Source organism: Rhineura floridana, chromosome 14, assembly GCF_030035675.1.
Source record: "Rhineura floridana isolate rRhiFlo1 chromosome 14, rRhiFlo1.hap2, whole genome shotgun sequence".
Lineage (NCBI taxonomy): Eukaryota > Metazoa > Chordata > Lepidosauria > Squamata > Rhineuridae > Rhineura > Rhineura floridana.
The window spans coordinates 25,426,892-25,447,772 of record NC_084493.1 but is presented as its reverse complement, the minus strand read 5'-3'; the positions used below and the strand labels follow the sequence as shown (position 1 = coordinate 25,447,772).

Here is a 20,881-nt window from a genome sequence, read left to right as displayed (position 1 = left end):
CCATCTCAGCAAGCTTAAATAAGCTAAGAAGGACAAGGGTTAAGAGGACACATTGCAGGTTGCATCGTCACAAGCACCTTGTCCATGTCGACAGGCCGCATCAACTGAAACTGATCCCAAGAAGTTGCAGCAGATGTTGCACTGGACATCTCACTGGGGATTACAGTAGATGTGAAGGGGGCATCAAGACTGCTACAGAGGCGAGCAACTTTACCCTCAAAATGCCTTGCAAACAATTCACAATGGGCCTCCAAAGGGTCTAAAACTCCATTTCCTGCAGCTGATGTCAACAGACCCCTGACAATACAAAAAAGTTCCACTGGATGGCCACTTGAGGATGTGATGGAGGCAGAGAAGTGGGCCTTCTTTGCCACCCTCGCCATCAAGGTTATGATGTTTTACTCGCACTCCATGAGCCTCACAGCACATCTTTCACCGCTTGTGCTCTAACTGTCATCCAGCCTGTTTCATTGCCCTTAGTTCACTGGTGTTCAAAGGTGTAAATCGGGCTCACAATGCTGGAGAGGGTACTAAGGGGCAACCGTATTAAGATTCTGACGCGTCTCATTGTTCCACAGCATGACAAGGGCTTCAACAAAGTAACCTGCTGTGTCTACTGGGAACTCCCAAGGGCATTCAGGAATCCTATAGATTCCATTAGTCTCTGGGGACAGACCATCTTAATCTGCCTACCACCCCTGCAGGTGAGGATTGGAGCCATAAGTATAAACTTCTCCAGAAAGTGGTCTGACCATGACAATGGGGTGACATCCACCCCTGCTATCTCCAGACCACCCCTTCCTCCATCTGGAGCAAAAACCAAGATGAGGGTGTGCCCTGCCCTGTGTGTCGGACCAGTGACAACTTGAGACTGCCTCATGGTCTTCATGGAGGCCATGAAGTCCCGAGCCAGAAGACTAGAGGCAGCCTCAACATGGACATTGAAATCACTCAGGAGTATTGTTCTGGGCTCCTCCAATACCACAGCCGAGATGGCCTCCACCAGCTCAGTCAGAGAAGCTGCTAGGCAGCAGGACAGATGGTATGCCAGCAGCAGTTTACTGTCTCCTTGGCCTGACACCAGCTGTGGGCCCTCACACCAGCTCCAAAATGCAGTGGTTTCCTGGTGACAGAGATGGAAGTTCTGTGGACTACAGCAACCCCTCCCCCCATCTATGCAGCCTGTGCTGGTGTTGCAGCGAATATCCCAGTGGGCAAAGCTGGGTTGGATCAACTCCTCCCAGCTCACCCACCCAGGTTTTGGTAATGCACACCAAATTGGCACCATCATCCATGATCAAACCATGGATGAGAGTGGTCTTACTGTGTACCAATCTGGTGTTACACAACAGCACACACAGGCAAGTGGGCACAGCAGATGAGCAACGAGGATCCCATCCAGGAGAGGAGTGGGTGTGAGGAACAAGGCATAGATAGCATTGCTCTCATCTTCTACGGTAGCCCATCACCTCCCCATAGCTACACCTCCCCATGGCTATACCTCCCTCTACCCATGATCACTGAAACTGGGGTGATGTTATCCATGTCCCTCCTTTCCAAGACTTCTTTTAAGCACCTGATATGGATATGATATGAAGAGCCCACCAACAAAACCTATCTGAGAAAATTGCGAACAACCAGACCCACTCAATATCTTCACACAAGACACATCTACTCCCCCCGTCTCACACCCAGGGAGGGCCAGCCTTCTGCCAGTTGCAGACTCTCACTCTGAAGTCATCTGATGACTTTCTCCTATCATTCAGTTCACTGCACAGGCTCTCACCCTGCGCAGGAACTACACATGCACCTTTCACCCTCCCCATTACTAATCTCCTCTAGATCGGTTAAAAAAAGTCCCTACCCAACAACCTTGCTTAACCATGGTTTGTTTTACCAGTCATTTGCCAAGCTATAGAAGCAAGAGCAGATGGAAAACAAGCCAAGCTTTAGAGAAACAAGCCATGGCTTGTTTGCTCATCTGGGAGATGGCTCATGGTTTGCTGAACAAACCATTGTTAAAATAGATCATGGGTTAGTGCAGAAACTGGGAACCTCAGGCTGGGGTAGTCAAATGCAGCCCTACAGGCCTCTCTATTTGGTCCTTGCCACACAACCTCCCGAGCCACAACTCTCACCATTCTTGCTTTGCACTTGCCTTGTCTGGCTGGAATATGTTCTTAAAGTCTGATCATGCTTCTTGTTTACTTTAGTGGAGGATAGAATGGGATGTAAGGGTGTATAGGAACTAGCTACTGCACAAAAATAGCATTTGCATTTGTTCTTCTGCCCACTTCTGCCTCTGGCCCCACCCACCACTGGCATGTGGCCCCCAGAAGGTTGCCCAGATAGGGATGTGGCCCTCAGACTGAAAAAAGGTTCTCCAACCTTATACTATGTGTGAGCTAGGGATAAGATCTATTGGCCAGTACCAGTTCAAAAGCATTCTGTTGATTTAATAGGCTGTTATCAATTCAAGTTCATTCATTGTCCACAAACTGCTGCTTTTACCAATCTGGGTTTTGTTCCTCTCAGGAAAAAAATATTTTAAAAGGAAATATCAATTTTAAAAGCAAATTTCAATAAAAATATCGATATCAGCATCAATATATTAGACCTGGATTTTTTCCCCAAAATAACCACAGAAAATCACTACCTAAAAATCCTACCCACAACGACAGTAAATAAGCAAATTAATGGGAAATTTGGTACCAAATCACTAATGTGAGAGCTGCCCATGAGTGCACTCACCATGCTGGAAGATGATGTCCCATGCCTTCACATGGTCCTGCCATGTCTTGGAGTTGATCCTGCGCAGAAGGCTTGGTGGGATGTACAGCATTGGTGAGGTACTGTGGAACATCATTGTCACAGCATCTATGAACTGCTGGCATTCAGGGTCAATGAAATCCTGCAGGAGTCCTAGGCGTGTGCCGTACAGGACATTGCAAACCGCTGTGGGAAAGGACAGAAGGAGAAAGCGAATGTGCATGCTGGCCAGAAACATCAGCCCTCTGTTTGTCCCATCTTTTGTGCAGTGGAAAGGATCAAATTGTAAGCACTTCCACTTGCATTGATTTCCAAAGGCTTGGTGCAGTCACAATGCAGGTTTTCAGTGTTTTCAAACATAGGCCCCATCTATACTATACATTTAAAGCACTATTATACCATTTTAACAGTCATGGCTTCCCCCAAAGAATCCTGGGAATCATTTGCACAGAGGGATAGCAAGAAATGACACTTTTTATCCAGTCTGGTTTGACTTTATTAAATATATAAATGAAGGTGCAGAGGTCCCAAATACACCAGCAAAGTATGTGAGTTTATGGAACCCTTAACAGGAAAAAGACCTGTCATCAAAGTTCAGCCAATGGTAACTTGGGAAGTCTAAGCTGCCGACTGTGGAACCTGTGAATAGAGTCAGAATAATCAGATTAACACTACTACTTCTGTTTAATATCTTCTTAATTTTTACTTACCATTCTGGAGATCTTTCTTACATGTTTGTTAATTATGATTTGTAGCCTTGTCTTTTTTACAAAATTAATAAAGATTTTTTTTAAAAAAAAAATAAAGTAAAATTATGACCTACTTCAGGATATTGGGTGAGGAGGAGATACAAAAGTCAGCCAGCATGCACATTTGCCCCTCAGGATGGAAGGTTGCAGCCCAGGTGAATGAAAAGTCTGAGCCTGACTTCCAAATTATCTAAAATTTCTCTAATTTAACCAGTTCTATCTAGGAATGGGGAGAAATTAAATTCAGTTCTCATTTAAAGCTGCATCAATCAAATCCACACTTTCCAAAACAATATGCAAACCAAAACAGCCATCCTCTGAAATTCGTACTTATCCAAATGTTGCAATGCAGTTCTCCAACCAACCAGTGTTTACAAAAATGTGTATAGTACAGGAAAGTGTGAATAAAAATGATAATATTAGCGAAAGTAACATACAAAAATGCATTATATTAGAAAAACTTACTTGCAAAAATGTGCTCATGAGCCAAAACTGCATACAAAAATGTGTTTCTTAGGCTAAATTCTCACAAAAATGCTGAAGAATTTTCACAAGGACTTCCTGAAATGGTAAATTGCTGCAGAACTGATTTTAAGATTGGAAAAATGAGAAACGGAGAGAACCACAATTGACAAATCCTTCCATTCCTCATTCTGTCCCAATCTTCCACAACATCACGATGGTGAAATGTGGTACTTATGCCAAGCTTTAAGGTTAGTGCTGATCTGAATGTCCTCAAGTGAGAAATTTTGGATCAAAGGTTGGCCACAGGGAAAGTGAAAGGGGGGGGCAAAATCTGTTGACAAAATTCAGGAAGGGGGTATTGGAAATTGGGGGAAGCTGAAACTCACTGCTGCCCACAAAGCTCCTTCTCCGGATCCCTGCCTGGTGGCCATTTCCCCTGCAAAGTCCCTTAAAACACCACCATAATACATGGGTGGAGAACCTTGGCCCCAGGGGCCAAATATGGCTTTCTAAGCCTCTGGGTCTGGCCCTTGGGGCTCTCCCTAGGCCACACACCCTCTCCACCCTCCCCTTCTCTCCCCAGGCCACACTCCCTCTCCACCCTTCCCTTCTCTCCTCAGGTCAGACCCGCTCTCCACTCACCCCTTCTCTCCTCAGGCCACACCCCCTCTCCACCCTCCCCTTCTCTCCTCAGGCCAGACCCTGTCTCCACTCACCCCTTCTCTCCTCAGGCTACACCCCCTCTCCATTCACCCCTTGTCTCCTCAGGTCAGACCCTGTCTCCACTCACCCCTTCTCTCCTCAGGCCAGACCCCCTCTCTACTCACTCACTCTCTCCCCAGGCCACACACCCTCTCCACTCACCCCTTCTGTCCTCAGGCCAGACCCTTCACCTGCCTTGCTTCATACCCTCCTGGAGTGTGTATGCCTCGCTGGGATGTGTCCTCTGATAAAGCTTCTTGCTTGCCCCGATGGAGAATAGAAATGAGTGTGTGTAGAAGCTAGTCTACTGTACAAAAGTATAATGTACATTCATTGCTCCACCCACTTCTTCCTCTGGCTCCACCCAGCACTGGCATGTAGCCCCTGGTAGCTTGCCCAGAAGGGATGTGGCCCTTGAGCTGAAGAAAGGTTCCCCACCCCCTAGTCAATGTGCTCAGGATTGCAGCCTTCCATTCCCCGGCTTCTGTTGGAGAGATTGTGTCATTTCTTCTCGGCAGAACAATTACAGACGAACAAGCAAATCCAAAGGACATCACGTGCTCTGAATCTGTGGTCAAAAAAAGGCCACCTTGATGACAAAATTTATCTCTGAAGGTCAGCGCAAGTTGCTCTAGATTTGGAAAGTCCTTGGCGGAGTTCTGACAAAGTCATTACAGACTGGGATTTAGGAACATTGCCTTTTTCCAAGAAGTACAGATGGCTCATGAAAATAGATGGAGCCTGGCAGGTATTTATCTCTTTCTCTTCTACCAAGCTCACCCATTCTGTCCCACCACAATGCTAAAACAGGCTCCACATCCCCTTACCCACTCACACTCAAGGGCGAAACGGAAGAGCTCGTTGCTCAGGTCAGCCGTCCATCTTCCCTGCCCGCTCTTTTGGATCTGCATTTGTACTCTCCGGACAAAATCTTCTCCCACCTCGTTCAGGAGGGGCACAAAGTTATCTGTCATTTTGAGGGACAACACTTCCTTGTTCAGGGCCAGGCGATCATGACGCCAGTCCTCTCCACTCCTAGCAGAGTAAAAGAAACAATATCACTGTCAGAACATTCCTTCAAAATGCAGGGGATCTTCTCAGCCTCTGCAAGAGGGTCACATATGTCTGGACTTTGGATAAGATTTTGACAAAAGCATTTCTCAGAAGCTCAGTGAATGCATGGAGGGGACTCCTGACCTCCATATGGTCATCTGAATGACAGAAGGGGTCAGTTTAGCCCTATCACATGTTAAAAGAGGGTGGATAATAAGGTTATCAATGGATACTAATGGGTGTTAAGATCAGCAGAGAGGGTCTTCTTGGTAATTCCGTCACCTTCAGAAGTTTGGGAGATGTTGGCCTGGGATAGGGCATTCTCTGTGGTGGCCCCTAAGTTATGGAATTCCCGCCTCACATACATGCTTCTGGCAGCTTCATTGTACAGTCTCTGGAGAATGCTAAAGACACATCTCTTTACCCTGGCCTTTGGCACTTGAGGTGTATGCTTTCAGGACCCACCTTATTCCTGTGACTGTAATTGTTTTGTTTTTAACACTGAATTTTAAAGTAATATAACCCACCCCGGGATCTGCTGGTAAAGGGCGGGTTAGAATCATCATCATCATCACCACCACCACCCTGGTGGCTTTGTTCTCCCTCCACTGTTGGAGGCAGGGTCCCTCTGAATACCAGTTGCTAGAAACCGCAGGAGGGGAGCGTGCTCTTGCTCTCAGGTCATGCTTGCATACTTCCCATAGGTATCTGGTTGGCCACTGTGAGAACAGGATGATAGACTAGATGGGCCATTGGCCTGAACCAGCAGGCTCCTCTTAAGTTCTCATGTTAAAAGCATGCTTGAGGGAGCCACAGGGATGCTCAGGCTGGCCTTGCTCCTTTCTGCCAGTTGCACCATCAGCCACACACCCCACTGGTGGCCTGTTCGTACATAAAGCATGCACATTGAGTGCACTGGTATGCACATCGATTCCTTTTTCACACTGGCTAAACAGCCAGAAGGGTTGTGTGAGCAGCATGGGGACCAGTCTATGTTGCATGGACCCTTCATTCATACCATTAGTATGTGTGAGGGTCTGAGCTGTTGGAAGTGGGGCAAGAGCAACTCCTGTTTTGTTCTTTTGCTTGTGCTCCAGAAGGGAGATAGAGCTAGGGTCCTCCAGATGGATAGGCTTGTTTACCTTTACCTGGAATGCTCTGATTGACTTCCTTCTGTCACTAGACTGTGATGCCTTTAGGGAAGCTTACCTGCCCCTCCTCCTTCTGCCCTTTCCACTTCTTTGTCCTCTGACTGTCCGGGAGAGAGGAGACATCCCTTTGTCTCTCTCTCTCCAAGCCATGAGGCTAACCCCTACACCTGGGCGTTATGCCTCCAACTTAGTTAGTTAGTTAGAACTAGGTTTGCCTTTCTATCTACTATGTATTTCTATAAATAAAGTAGCTTTTCTTATTTTACTAAGTCTCCAGTCTCAGTGATGCTGATGCAGGTTAAAAGCCTGCTTTCTTAGGCAAACGCTGGCACATTCGCATTTCAACATCTGCTGTTACTCTGCTTGCTGTGGTGTTGCTTTAAACGAAATTAAGCACACAAATTACACACAGCACAACATGAGCAGAGCTTGGAAAAGTTCCTTTTTTGAACTACAACTCCCATCAGCCCCAGCCAGCATGGCCACTGGATTGGGCTGGTAGGAGTTGTAGTTCAAAAAAATAACTTTTCCAAGCTCTGAACATGAGCCCCCCTTTGTAACAGAGTCTACAACAGGGGTGGGAAACCTGAGGCCAGGCTGCCAAATGCTGCTCTCAAGGCCTCTCTGTGCAGCCCTCGGGACTCTCCCCAGACCATGCTGCCTCTGAAGCCACATTCCCCATCAGGCTGCTCCATCAGGCTGCTCTACAAGGACTATTGCCTGGCTGGAATGTGCCTCTTGCCTGCCTGGATGGAGGATGGGGAAAGATGTGTGAGTGCAGAAACCTCGCCTTTCTCATGGCTGTCACATACTGCAGTGGTTCACAAGGTTTATTTTCCCCAGGGACCTCTTGAAAATTGCTGATTGCTTAATGATCTTTCAGCCTGTCATTGCACTTGTAATGCAGTGTGCTAGATGCTGTATGATTTTTAATTGTATGTTCATTGCTTCTTTTGTTAAATATATATTGTGTTTTATTGTATTAAAACTGGAATACCATGGGATTCAAATTGTAATACAGTAAAAGACAACATTATACAGCCACAAGAGTGGCTGTATACTATAGCCAGCAGGGATTTTTTTGCATTCCGCAATGTTAAATTGAAAACATGCCATTCTGATGCTTCCCATAAGCTCATTTCAAAACAAAACCTTACAAAACTTATAGTCCTGAACTCAGAAATGCTTGCTTAACAACCCTCTCAATTTTCATGGCGATACACAAAACAGTCAGAGATAATCGAGAGTTCGAAGTGTAAAAAGAGAGAAAAAAAACCAGACCCCTTTTGGACTTTTTTCTGTCAGAGTTCTCATAATTGGTTGAAATTAATTAAAAATCAGCCATGTTCACAGAGTACCTGTAATCTGACCTTGCCCCATACTCTGATCTTCATCTTCTGCAGTTTAAAAATTAAAAAAATGCCTGGCCGGTTTTTAATTAATTTAAGAAATTTAACATTAAAGTCAATGATAAGCCCAGGCATGCTCAGTAAGAACCAACTGTCAGTGTTTTAAAAGCCAGACTCACAGCTGCCTGGCTTGGCTAATCAGGGGCCAACACCCATGCCAGACCTTTATTCAAAGCTTGGAAGAAATTAGTTACAAAAAACTAATTACTTCTAATTTATTATTTTTTTGAGGAACAAGTGGGTAATTCCTTTACATTTTGATTGCAATAGGACTAGGAGTAATTTTACTACTTTTGTAATTGTAATTGTAATGTTTCCAGCATTGGGCATTACTTGGGGGGGGAGATCAGGGGAAGTCTTCTGCTCCTCTGATTTGTGGATGAAAATCATGTGCCTCAAACTGATCTTCTGTGCACCATCGCTCTTCCCTTGTGTTCTGTGGGTGGGTAGGAGGCAACAAATGAGGAGACGGAGAGTGCGATGGGGATGAAGTAGAGAAAACAATTGTCTTAAAAAATGGATGGTGATGGTGAAGAATGGAATGGTGGGAGAAAGGAGCCAGAAGGCAAGAACATGGATAAAGGAGGAGAAAGAGGCGGCAGCAGAGTGGAGTTGAAAGATGACTCTGTGTGTGTGTGTTGGCTGGCTTCCCTGGCTACTTTGCTGCATTTGCAGTGTTTTAACTTTTTTGCATCTCAGGGGAAAATGTTTTCTTGAGTGAGTGTCCCTTTGTTGGTGGCAGGCCAGGGTCTGGGAAGGGGTTAAGTGAGAGAGATTATGCTTGCTGGCTGAGTGAGAGGGGGGTTGCACTTGGTTTGATGTGCAAAGATGTGAGTAGTGGCCTCTGCCTCCCTCCCCGCCTCCCTTACCAGCAGAGAGACCACCACTGCTATCTTATGGATAAAAAGAATTATTCTACTACCTCTCTGTGTGTTTGTTTATTTTTAATGTTGTTTTATGTGACTTAGTGTGCAGCAGCCAAAGCCAGCACCTTCTGGCACTCTAGTTTTTTTTAAGTAACTTAAGTGTAATTCTAGTGATTACTTTTGAGTAATGGTAAAGTAATCAATTCATTTCAGAACAATGGTAATTTATTTTTGGGGGGGGCCATGTAATAGTAATTGTAATTTATTCCTTTTTAAAAGTAATCTTCCAAGCTCTGCCTTTATTTCACTTTAGATAGTCATGGCTTCCCCAAAGAATCCTGGGAAGTGTAGTTTGTGAAGGGTGTTGAGAGGAGACTCCTATTCCCCTGATAGAGCTCCAGTGGCCAGAGGGGTTTAACAGTCAGCCACTCTGATTGAAGCTCTATGAGGGGCACAGGGCCTCTCCTAGCAACTCTCAGCACCCTTTACTAACTACACTTCCCAGGATTCTTTGGGAGAAGCCATGACAGTCTAAACTGAAATAAAAGTCTGGTATGGGTGTAGCCAGTGGCAGCTTTGGTTTAAATTTGGGTGGGGGGACTCCATGTGCCTGCTGTAGAATAAAAAGGTGGGGAGAACGCTGAAAAACAATGATACTGGTCAGTGTTTTCCTTTTGGAAAGGAAAGGGGCTTCCCCTCTGCCCAGTGCCCACCCACCCAATCTCCTCCCCCTTTCTCCCCTTTCCCTTTCTGCCCTCCTCCTCCCCTCCCTCCCTCTTCCCCCCTCCCTGCCCCTCCCCCAGGTCAGTTTCACCTATCTTAAGCCTGATTGCACAGGAGTAAATCCCATTGAACTTAATAAGCATGCAAATGATCAAACCTACCCTCACCTTCTCCTCCCACCCATCACCTCCCTTTTGCCCCTTCCCTCTCTCTTCCTTTGCCCCTCCCCTCCCCTTCCAATCCCCTCCTCCTTTCTCTCCCCTCTCCCCTCCCCCATGGTCCTAACCATGATTGCACAGGATTGAAATTCTTCCAAGCTACACAGGAAGTGGATTGGACTGTGAAAGGCCAACCCAAATTGTGTTTGCATTTTAACAACTTTGTAGGGCAGTACAATATCTCAGAGAGGAGGCCAGGTCTCCTGCTCCCCTGGTGCATTCACTAAAGCTGCCCAATTTCCCTGCTTTTTAAAGTTTGATAGAAATGGCTGTGGGCTATAGGTACATTCTTAAACCACAAGGGGTTTTTGCCTATTAGTGAATAAATATAAAAATACAAATAAAAATGGATATGAACATAGAATGTGATGGAAGTGCCATTGTGATGTCCTTATATGTTAAAAACTGTAAATATGGTAAGTGCAGGTTTATATAGGGATATATGGTAAGTGAATTGAGTAAGAGGGGGGAGTACATGGACTAGAATGCTGGAGAATGTTGGATGATGATTGGCTGAGTGTTTGAATGGCTGAAGGTATCAATGAGAGGATGACAGTTGAGTACGAGAGGTTGTTGGGGGGAGGTGAGAGGAGAGGGATTGGAAAGGAGTTGAAGTGGGAGGCAGTTGGGATTGAGTTGACAGAGTTCTGAGGGAGGTTTGGATTTTATTAGGCTGATTTTATTTGGACAGAATATATATAACTGGAAACATAAGAAACCATACGCTTGTTAAACATTCCTAAAGTAATCTTGTTATTTCCTAGTGTTATCAAATAAATACTTTTATTGGTTTATCAAAAGCCTGATCCTTGGCTGGGGATATACAGACCAGAAGGGAGGGCAGGGTAATTACCAAGGCTGAAGGGAAACTGTATCTAATGGTGGCAGAGGTGAAGGAAGAAATTGTAACATCGGCAAGTATCCAGAGCAAGCCAGGATTGTATGCTTTATAGACAAAGATACAGGGGGGTTGTGGACAGCAAGGGCACCCAGACACAAAGTAACAAGCCATAGGGAGACTAAGGTGAAGTCTCTAGCAGTATTGTTTACAGGGAGTGGCTGGTGGTGCTACCTAGCAGTGGGATCTTGAGAGATCTGTGCTAGAGCGGAGTGAGAAAAAATAAAAAAGATGATCCTGACTGGTGGTGTCCTGAGGTGGTGCCTAGTGAAAGGCGGTAGCCACAAGCAGGTGGGAACCTGACAGGTGGAGCCAAAGGTGGGATCGTCACAGCCATCTCCCATCTTCAACCACATATTCACAGACATACCACAGGCCAATTGAATGAAACTTGTGGACTACTGGTGGTCCATGGACCACAGTTTGGGAACCTCTGGCCTACTGTATAAGGCAGGGGTGGGGAACTGGATCAAGCTGGTGGGGTGGACTCCTATCTCCACTTTAGGGGTGGGCAAGAAATTTGATTAAGTTTACATTTTAAGTCTAGGTTATATCAAATCTGCACTTTCCAAAACAACATGAGAACTGAAACACAGCCATCCTTCAAAATTCACACTTATTCAAATTTGCTATGCAGTGCTCCAACCTAAGCAATGTCTTACAAAAATGCATATATTAGAGGAAAGTGTGCACAAAATGAATATATTTATGAAAATAGCATACAAAAATATTAAGTTGAATTGCTTGCAAAAAATGTGTACATTAGTCCAAACTGCATACAAAAAAATTTATTAGGAGAAATTTGAGCTAAAATGCTGTAGAATTTTCATGAGGATTTTTTTTTAAAAAAATTACAAATTGCTGCAGAAATGTAGAGAACTGAATTTAAGACTGGAAAAATGAGGAACTGAGAGAACTGAAATTGACAGATCTGTCCATCCCTACTCCACACACACACACACACACACACACATGGCCAAGTTTGACAGATACGTTCTGGAATATGTAATTAATATATAATGATGTTAACCATCTTGGACACAAACAGATTGGGATTCATTGACAGATCTTTGAATGATTTGTAGATCTCCATTACTTTCTGGATTCCAAATTTTTAACAGTTGCAACACACACACACTCCAAAACAACTATCTATATAGGCAATAAACCACCTATACAGCTCAGGTTCCTATGGCCCTTGTTGTGCCACTTGAGAACCATGTAGCGGTTCAGGAGTGTCAAGAACAGAGAGTCAGGATAGCAACTTGTAGTTACAATTAAAATCAATGCTCCTTGCCCCACTCAGGATTTCTGGCAGATGCCTTTAGCTAGGCTACCTATATATATGCCCTGATTTTTCTGAAATTATTCCCATCCCCCTTAGACTACCTGAACACACAATGTCAGGCCTGCCACCAACACATCTTGCAGGCCCTTACTTGAGAAGCACTCCATATGCTTTATTGCGGAAGTCACGGTAGGCCGTCCAAGGGGGTACCATGAACCTCTCCGGGTACATGCCTTCAGCTTTAAAGAGAGCAGCAGCGTCATCAGGATCGATGATGTTGACGCTTTCGTAGGTGCCCAGTTTCTCCCTGCAAGGTGAGCAATGCTGGATTAGGGCAAGGGATTCCCAAACTTTTTCCCCACAGACCCCTTGAAAATTGCTGAGGATCCCAGCAGACCACTTAATGATGTTTTCTGCCTGTTGTAGCCATTGCGATGCGCTGTGCTAAATGCAGCATGATTTTTAATTGCATTTCAGTTGCTTTACTCATTTCTTGTATTGTCTTTTATTGCATTACAACATGCATTCCAGAGAATTCAAATTGTATGAAATGAAATACAATACAAGAAATAAAAGAAGCAATCAAAATGCAATCAAAACTCAATAGGAGTAGTTAATGCGGACATGTTGCAGACCACCTGAATGAAGCTCTCAGACCACTGGTGGTCCACAGACCACAGTTTGGAAACCTCTGGATTCAAGAATGACAGAGACACATATGTGGATTACAGGTGAATTCCTCCTGATCTTTACCCCCACCTTCCCTTCTTTGGAGAAGGGTCTCTTCATCTCAGGGATGGAAGAGCCCCTCCACCACAGGGGAAGGGCATCCAGAAGGATGCATGCAGAAGGTCCTAAATTCAGTCCCTGGCACCTTCAGATAGGATTGAGAAAGACCCGTGTCTGAAACACTGGAGGACCACTGAGTTAGATGGACTCAGTATAAGGTGTTCCATTGTTTCTATGTTCTCTCTGAAGGCCCTTTCCCTTTCTAGCATTCCTGAAATTGTCAGCAAGGCAATTGGGGGGCGGAGAGGAGATGCATGCCTGATTACATCAACTAGGCAGATAGCACAGGACAGAACAGGAACTTTCCTCCTTACAAAGCATGATTGACTTATGGAATTCATTGACCTGAGATATGAAAGCCGCTGGTAGCTCAAATCAGAGCTAAAATTAAATCTTACCTTTTTAAAAAAAAAGTATTGATTGATTGATTGATTGATTGATTGCAATTCAACAGATGTTTCAGTTTTTCAGGTTGGATTTAAAAGGAGATCATAAATCATTTGATAATCTTTGCAGCTGAAAGGGGATTTCAATGTAGTCTGGCTAATCCAGGTCAGCTGTGTAGCCAGTCTTCCTTGTTAGTTGGGGCAGCCACAATTCTAATGGGGCATAGGTGGGGCACATAGCACCAACCAATACCCCCTCACTCACGGGAGGAGAGGATGTGAGGGCCAGAGTGACCTTATCCCTCACTACTCCCCAATGCAGAGAGTGTGTTAACTTACATAATGTAAAGGTCACATTAACAGTAAAATTAGTGTGAACACCAGTCATTAAATTACTGTTGGACAATCAAGAGAAAACTTTTTAACTGGCTGCTATAGAAAAGACTAACTTAGTAGTTGGAAACTAATTGTAAAAAGCAATTGGATTTTTTTTACTCCACATATTCCTCTAGGGCTGTTTTCAAACTTTGATATCAAGAAAAAGAAGAAAAAATATCCACAATGATTGTGAGCATAGTGAGCACTTTAAAGGAGTAAAGGGTAACTTAGGGTAGATATTTTTGCAGAGCATCTCAACCCAGCAGCAAAAAAGGGGGGAGAGGCATGGCTGTGACTATCATGAAGGGACCCTGCACTTCTGAATTTGCCACTACACGACTGATGGCTACTAGGCATGAGGGCTAAGTTCTGCTTCCACTGTCAAAGGGGTGTGTTCCATTGTGCTGAAGTCCTGCTTGTGGGCTTCCCATAGGAATCCGGCTAGCACAATAAAGTTTGTCCCAAAGGCTCTCTGCACATGCTTCAGAGCACTGTCTTCTTCTCAGTTTATCCAGCTTTTTATTTATTATAATATCTTAAAATACACATAATACTCTGAGCACATCCACACTATAACACACATTTAAAGCACATGACTACCCAAAAGAATCCTGGAAATTAAAGTTTACTCCTCACAGAGCAACAGTTCCCAGAATCCGTAACAATTGCCTTTCCCAGGATTCTTAGGTGAATGGGAATGTGCTTTAAATGTATGGTACGTATGCAGCCGTAGGACTGTACCCAGTTAATGGACATGACTAGCTTAGGTTCATTCATTTCAGTGGGTCTACTCTGATTAGGACTTACTTGGATACAACCTTTAGGCTGAAATCCAATACATGTCTATGCAGAAGTAAGGTCCTTTGGGTTCAATGGGACTTACCCACAGGTAAGTGTGTATTGGATTGCAGCGCTTAAGTCACTGGAAAGTATAGCAAGGCTAGAAATGAGTTTGGCTTTTAGTGATCTCAAACACTGAGCCCTCACCTGCTGGTACACTGCTTTCTATTCCAGTTTATTATTGATGCTAATATTTATTATTGCAATTCCTTTTAATCTAACTAAGTTCTGCTCAGAGTAAACCAGTGAAATTGATGCATCTAAGTTAGCTGTGTTCATTACTTTTAATGGGTCTACGCTGGGTAGGGATGGAGGAGAAATTCAATTCAGTTTGCCTTTAAAGCTAAATCTACCAAGTTCACGTGTTCTGAAACACAGCCATCTTTCAAAATTTGGACTTAGCTGGATGCAATTCTCCAACCAAATGTTTACAATATGTATAACATACAAAAATGCATTATATTGGGGGAAATTGCTGCAAAAATGTGTACATTAATCAAAACTGCATACAAAAATGTGTTTATTAGGAGAAATGCACAATAAAATGCTGAACACTTTTCATGAGGATTTTTTTTTAAAAAGCAAATTGCTGCAGAAATGTGGAGGACTGAATTTAAGATTGGAAAAATAAGAAATTGAGAGAACTGAAATTGACATATCTTTCCATTCTTAACTTTCAGTAGGGCTGCAATTGCCTCCTACAACACAATGTATTTATTACTACCTCTTCATAGGGCCGGGATGGAAAACCTGTGGCAACAGCACCACACAATTGCCTCTTTGTGGTTGCACAAAGTTGCTACATGAGTAAAATGCAATTGAATTTGATGGTTAAATATACTGTAGCTGCTGTGGCTACCATAAGACAGGCAAGTATTAACCTTCTGTGGCTGAAGCAAGCCTTCATAAACTGTGTACTTAAAGCACATTTAAAGCCCAAAGAATCCTGGGAACTCTCAAGGGTGTTGGGAACTGTAGCTCTGTGCATGGTAAACTGCAATTCCCAGAATACCTTGAAAGAAGTCATGTGCTTTAAATGTGCTTTAAATGTATGGTGTGTATGCAGCCTTAGTCTTAAGTGGCCCTCTGAACTAGGGATGGGTGAGAATTGCATATAAAGCCAAACTTATCAAATTCACACTTTGCGAAACAATATGAGAACTAAAACACAGCCATCCTGTGACATTCAAACTCATCTGAATTTTGCAATGCAGTTTGCCAACTAAACAATATTTACAAACATATATATGCATATATTAGGGGAACGTGTAATAAATGCATATATTAGGGGAACGTTTGCATAAAAATGAATATACGGGTGAAAATAACATGCAAAATGCATTATATGATGAGAAACGGCTTGGAAAAATGTGTATATCAGTGAAAACTGCCTGCAAAAACATGTTTATTAGGAAAAATTCACACTAAAATGCTAGAGAATTTTCATGAGGGTTTTAAAAACACACAGACACAAATTGCTGCAGAAATGTGGAGAAATGAATTTAAGATTGGAAAAATGAGAAATTGAGAGAACTGAAATTGACAGATCTTTCCATCCCTACTCTGATTCGAATATCACACCCTAAAGAGAACCCCTTACCTGTAAATAGGCCCAAATTTCTGAAACTTGTGGATCATCATGTTGTGGACATTATGGAACCCATCTTCCTTCCAGAAGTTATACAGGTTGAACCAGCTGGTTTTCCAGTTGCCAGGTAATTCACTAAATGGCCTGGCCACTTTTCCTTGAAAAGGAGAAGGGTACAACTCTCCAGCTGTATGGACTCTGCAGCGCTGGTGGCCAACGAAGTGGGTATTTTCACACCAGTATAAAATCCTCAGGCTACTGGGGACACCCACAACAGGCATACAGAGACGATGTCTGGCTAACATTGCAACAGAAGAAGAAAAAATGAGGAGGGGGATAGGGGGAAGGGATGAACTAAGCAGCCAGCTGTGGAAGATAAATCCTTTGAAAGTGATACAAGGTCTCTGAAGATCAGGCTTTTATAGCTGTTGGGCTGCCGTCTCAAGGATGCAGATCATCCAGTTGCATGAGGCTTGAAATCCCTGCCCATTCTCCCTCCTCCTTTTGCAATATTATTTATTTGAGCAAGATTTGAAGAAAAATATGCACAAGATTACCAAAACAAAACAAACAACAACAATAATAATAATAGACTTGGAAATAGTTAAACCAGAAAGCTTATTGCAAATTAAATCTAAATATCCACACTCAACATCATAACACTAAAAGGTTTTGTAGGTTCAAATTGTCATTGGGGATCTTCTTACTCTGACACATCTTAATTCTTTTTTTTTAGTTCAGTAATCCAAACAAATGTATCATAGTTTTGTTACCTTTAAGAATAGCAGTCAATTTACATATCATAATTCCATTCCAAATTTCTTACTGTTTTGATACCATCTCCTTTGTTTGTTTGTTTTTAATGATGTTGTGTTTTGGGATGATTTGATTTATTGTAACCTATATTTTATTGTTGTGATACTTTGCCACATGCATCCTTCCTAATCCACTCTGCATCTGTTTGACACTGCTCTTCTTAGAGGAACTTGCAGTCTTATCAGATACCACTTTTTTGCAACTTACCTTCCAAGACCTGAAGCAGAATGCATCACAGAATTGATTGCCCGATATTTTATGGTTTCATCATTTCAATAGAATTTTTAAGCCTTATTGGCATAAAGAGTCCCTTCATTCTGGATCATGACCTCACTTTGCAAACAGAATGCGTTACTTGCAGAAGAGCCTTCCCCAACCTGGTGCCCTCCCCATGTTTTGGATAACTCCCACCAGCCCCAGCATGTTAGAGATGGAACAACCTGAAGGGGCAAAGAGTATAACTTGCCACATAACACCCCCTCCCCCAGATTCAGAATACCAGGTGCTGGAAGGAAGGGCAGGGTTGTTGTCATGTCTGCCTACAGGCTTCCCAGAGGCATCTGGTTGGGCACCATGGAAACAGAACTCTGGGCCCCATCTGCAATGTACATTTGAAGCAGTATCATACCACTTTAAACAGTCATGGCTTAAGGGGAGTTTGTGAAGGGTGCTGAGAATTGTTCGGAGACCCCTGTTCTCCTCACAAAGCTACAATTTTCAGGGTGATTTAACCGTCAATCCCTCTTCCCAAGGAACTCTGGGAATTTTATCTCTCTGAGGACAATAGGAGTAATTGAAATCACCTATTACGACAGCATTTCCCCTTTGGGGTGCCTCCTCGGTTTCATTCTCCCTCTCAAGATCACCCTGGACAGATTGGTCAGGGGGACACTAGCATGCCTCTGGTGCTAGCATACTCTCGGGTTTCAGTATCACCATTCACCATGATTCTGTGGTGGAGTCTGCCCCTTTTATGGTTTCTAGCTGGTTGGACTCCATCTCCTCTTTGACGCAGAGTAACACCATCTCTAGTATACCCTTCCCTGTCCTTCCAAATGTCCAGAGATAACCATGTCCCACTGGTTGTCCCCATTCCACCATGTTCCCATTACGCCCACTATATCCATGCTGTCCTCTAAGACCATGCACTCAGGCTTGACCCTTGGCTCAGAGGCTTCTAGCAATAGCATACAAACACTTATATACAGCATCTCTCACATTTCATTCTCTCCTTTGGCCTCTCTGAATTGCTGCCATGTGCCCCTGCACTATCAATGCCTAGTTCTACCCTTCCCCCCCCCCATTTAAATGATTACATCTTCATCCTGGGGGTTGTTCCAAAACAGGCTCTCCTCAGCTCTTATCAGCTTTCCCCCTACCCCCCGCGCAATCAGTTTAAAACCTGTTCTGCTATCTTTTTGATTTTAAGCGTCAGCAGTCTGGTTCCATCCTGGTTCCCTTTTGTACAGGCCCAGCTCATCCCAAAACATTCCCCAGTACCTAACAAAGCCAAACCTCTCTTCCCAACACCATCGTCTCATTCATGTATTGAGACTACAAAGCTGCACCAGTCTAGCTTGCCCTGCATGGGTCAAAATGGTAGCATTTCAGAGAAAGTTACCTTGAAGGTGCTGGCTCTCAGCAACCAACCAAGCAATCTAAATTTTGCCTCCAGGACTTCCTGACTACATTTCCCCATGCCATTGGTGTCAGCATGCACCAAGACCTCTATTTAGATGGGCAACATCTGCCACCTTCACAGAAGGTGAGCAATTCACCCTGCAGTCCACATGCCCATCACACACCCAGCTATCTATGTACCTAATAATCAAATCTCCCACTCTTCGGAACCCTCCATCCCCCAGAGGAGTATCCTTGGCATGCGAGGATAGCTGCTCAACCCCCAAGGAATGGGTCCGTATTTATTTATTTCCATTTATATACCACCCTTCCTCAAGAGACCCCAGGGTGGTTTACAACACAAAATGGAAATATATATATATATATATCAATACTTAACGTAATATCTATACAATATAAAAAATTAAAGCAATTATAATGAGAAATACTCAGTAAAATACAAAGTCTCACAATGTAAGCTATTACCTACTTATCTTGGGTTCAACTGTAAAATGTCATGCATATATAACAGCAGCAACCTAAGATATAATTAAGGGAAAGGGAAATCAGAAGCAAGATATATAAAATACAAAAACAATGTACAAGTACAGTCTAGTCTCTATACAAAAGTCGTGCTTAATTCTCCCGCCCTCACAGAAAATGGCAGACCCTCCCACCTGGGGGCTTTCCTTTCCTCTTCCAGTCTCTCCTTCCTAAAGGATCATTCATCTCTTCCTCAGAATGACACTCTCACTTCCTGAGACCCTCATTTTCCATGACAGCCGGGGACCTGCCATCCTGGGAGCAAGACACATCCCCAACGGCCTTGTCCACCATCCCCTCTGCCTCTCTCAGCTTCTCCAGGTCAGCCACCTTGACCTCAAGGGAATGAACCCTGAGGGCCAAGAGCTCACTGCACTGAGGACTCACGACTTCTGTCCTGCTGGGAGGAAGGGCGGGATATAAATCAAATAAATAAATAAATAAACCTGTGATAAACTGTGCAATACACTGGAAAGCCCCCACACCAAAGACTCCAAAAAGTTTTGCTGAACTGCAACACAGGAAGCTGCCTTAGACCGAGTCAGACCATTGGTCCATTTAGCTGAGTATTGTGTACACTGACTGGCAGCAGCTCTCGAGGATTTCAGGGAGAAGTCCTTCGCAGCCCTACCTGGAGATGCCAGGGATTGAACCTGGGACCTTCTGCATGCAGTGGCTCTGCCACTGAGCTACAGCCTGTCCCCTGGTATCAAGGTGAGGAAATGGTTCCAACTTGCAAGAAATCAGATAGCAGCAATCAAGATATTATAGGAGTATTGGATCGGCTTGCAGCATTGAAGGAAATTAAAAAGAATTGGGTAGGATGTTTGATCCTGAGCAGGGAAGTTTGATAGCTCTCTAGACCTTCAGCACGTATCTGCCGAAATTAGGGATGGGTGAGAAATTCAATCAGTTTGCATTTAAAGCTGAATTTATCAAATCCACACTTTCCAAAGCAATACGAAAACCAAAACACAGCCATCCTTCCAAATTTGCACTTATCCAGATTTTGTAATGCAATTCTTCAACCAAACAACGTTTACAAAACTGCATAAGTAGGGCAAAGTGTGCATAAAGATGAACATATGAGTGAAAATAACATACAAAATGCATTATATTAGGAGAAATTGCTTGCAAAAATGTGTACATTAGTCAAAACTGCATAGAAAAATGTGTTTATTAGGAGAAATTCGCACTAAAATGCTGGAGAATTTTCATGAGGATTAAAAAAATTGTATTTCTGCAGAAATGTGGAGAACTGAGACTGGAAAAATGAGAAACTGAGAGAACTGAAACTGACAGATCCATTCCTAGCTGAAATTAAACTAGATGGTGACTGTTGCCCTGGAGAGCGGTATTGCGTGAACAAGGCCATAGTGCCTTATAGTGGCTCATGGTCAGAGGCAGCATGCTTCTGAATACTAGTTGCAGGAAACTGCAGGAGGGGAGAGTGCTGCTATGCTCAAGCCCTGCTTTCAGGCATCCCATAAGCACCTTGTTGGCCACTGTAAGAACAGGATGCTGGACTAGATGGACCACCGACCTGATCCAGCAGCGCTCTTCTTATGTCCTTAGATGACCCTCTAATGGAGGAAGATTTTTTAAAAGAAAATTGTCAGCTTTCCCAGAA

The 20,881-nt window shown here is 43.7% G+C and overlaps 1 protein-coding gene across 4 annotated transcripts in view; it reads right to left on the bottom strand.

Moving 5' to 3' along the window:
- The window catches only part of LOC133369639 (cholesterol side-chain cleavage enzyme, mitochondrial), a 55,178-nt gene that overhangs the window by 14,337 nt on the left and 19,960 nt on the right, over positions 1–20,881 (bottom strand). Inside the window, exons 1-5 of one of the 4 annotated variants that reach the window (XM_061595013.1) lie at positions 19,199–19,249; positions 16,285–16,570; positions 12,443–12,598; positions 5,521–5,720; positions 2,752–2,955 (exon numbers count right to left, since the gene is read on the bottom strand). In XM_061595013.1, the coding sequence (XP_061450997.1) occupies positions 2,752–2,955; positions 5,521–5,720; positions 12,443–12,598; positions 16,285–16,553 (829 nt within the window). In that variant the 5' untranslated portion in view covers positions 16,554–16,570; positions 19,199–19,249. Of the gene's footprint in view, positions 1–2,751; positions 2,956–5,520; positions 5,721–12,442; positions 12,599–16,284; positions 16,649–19,198; positions 19,250–20,881 lie in introns of those variants that run through there. The other 3 variants (XM_061595012.1, XM_061595011.1, XM_061595015.1) reach the window with 3 other exon arrangements.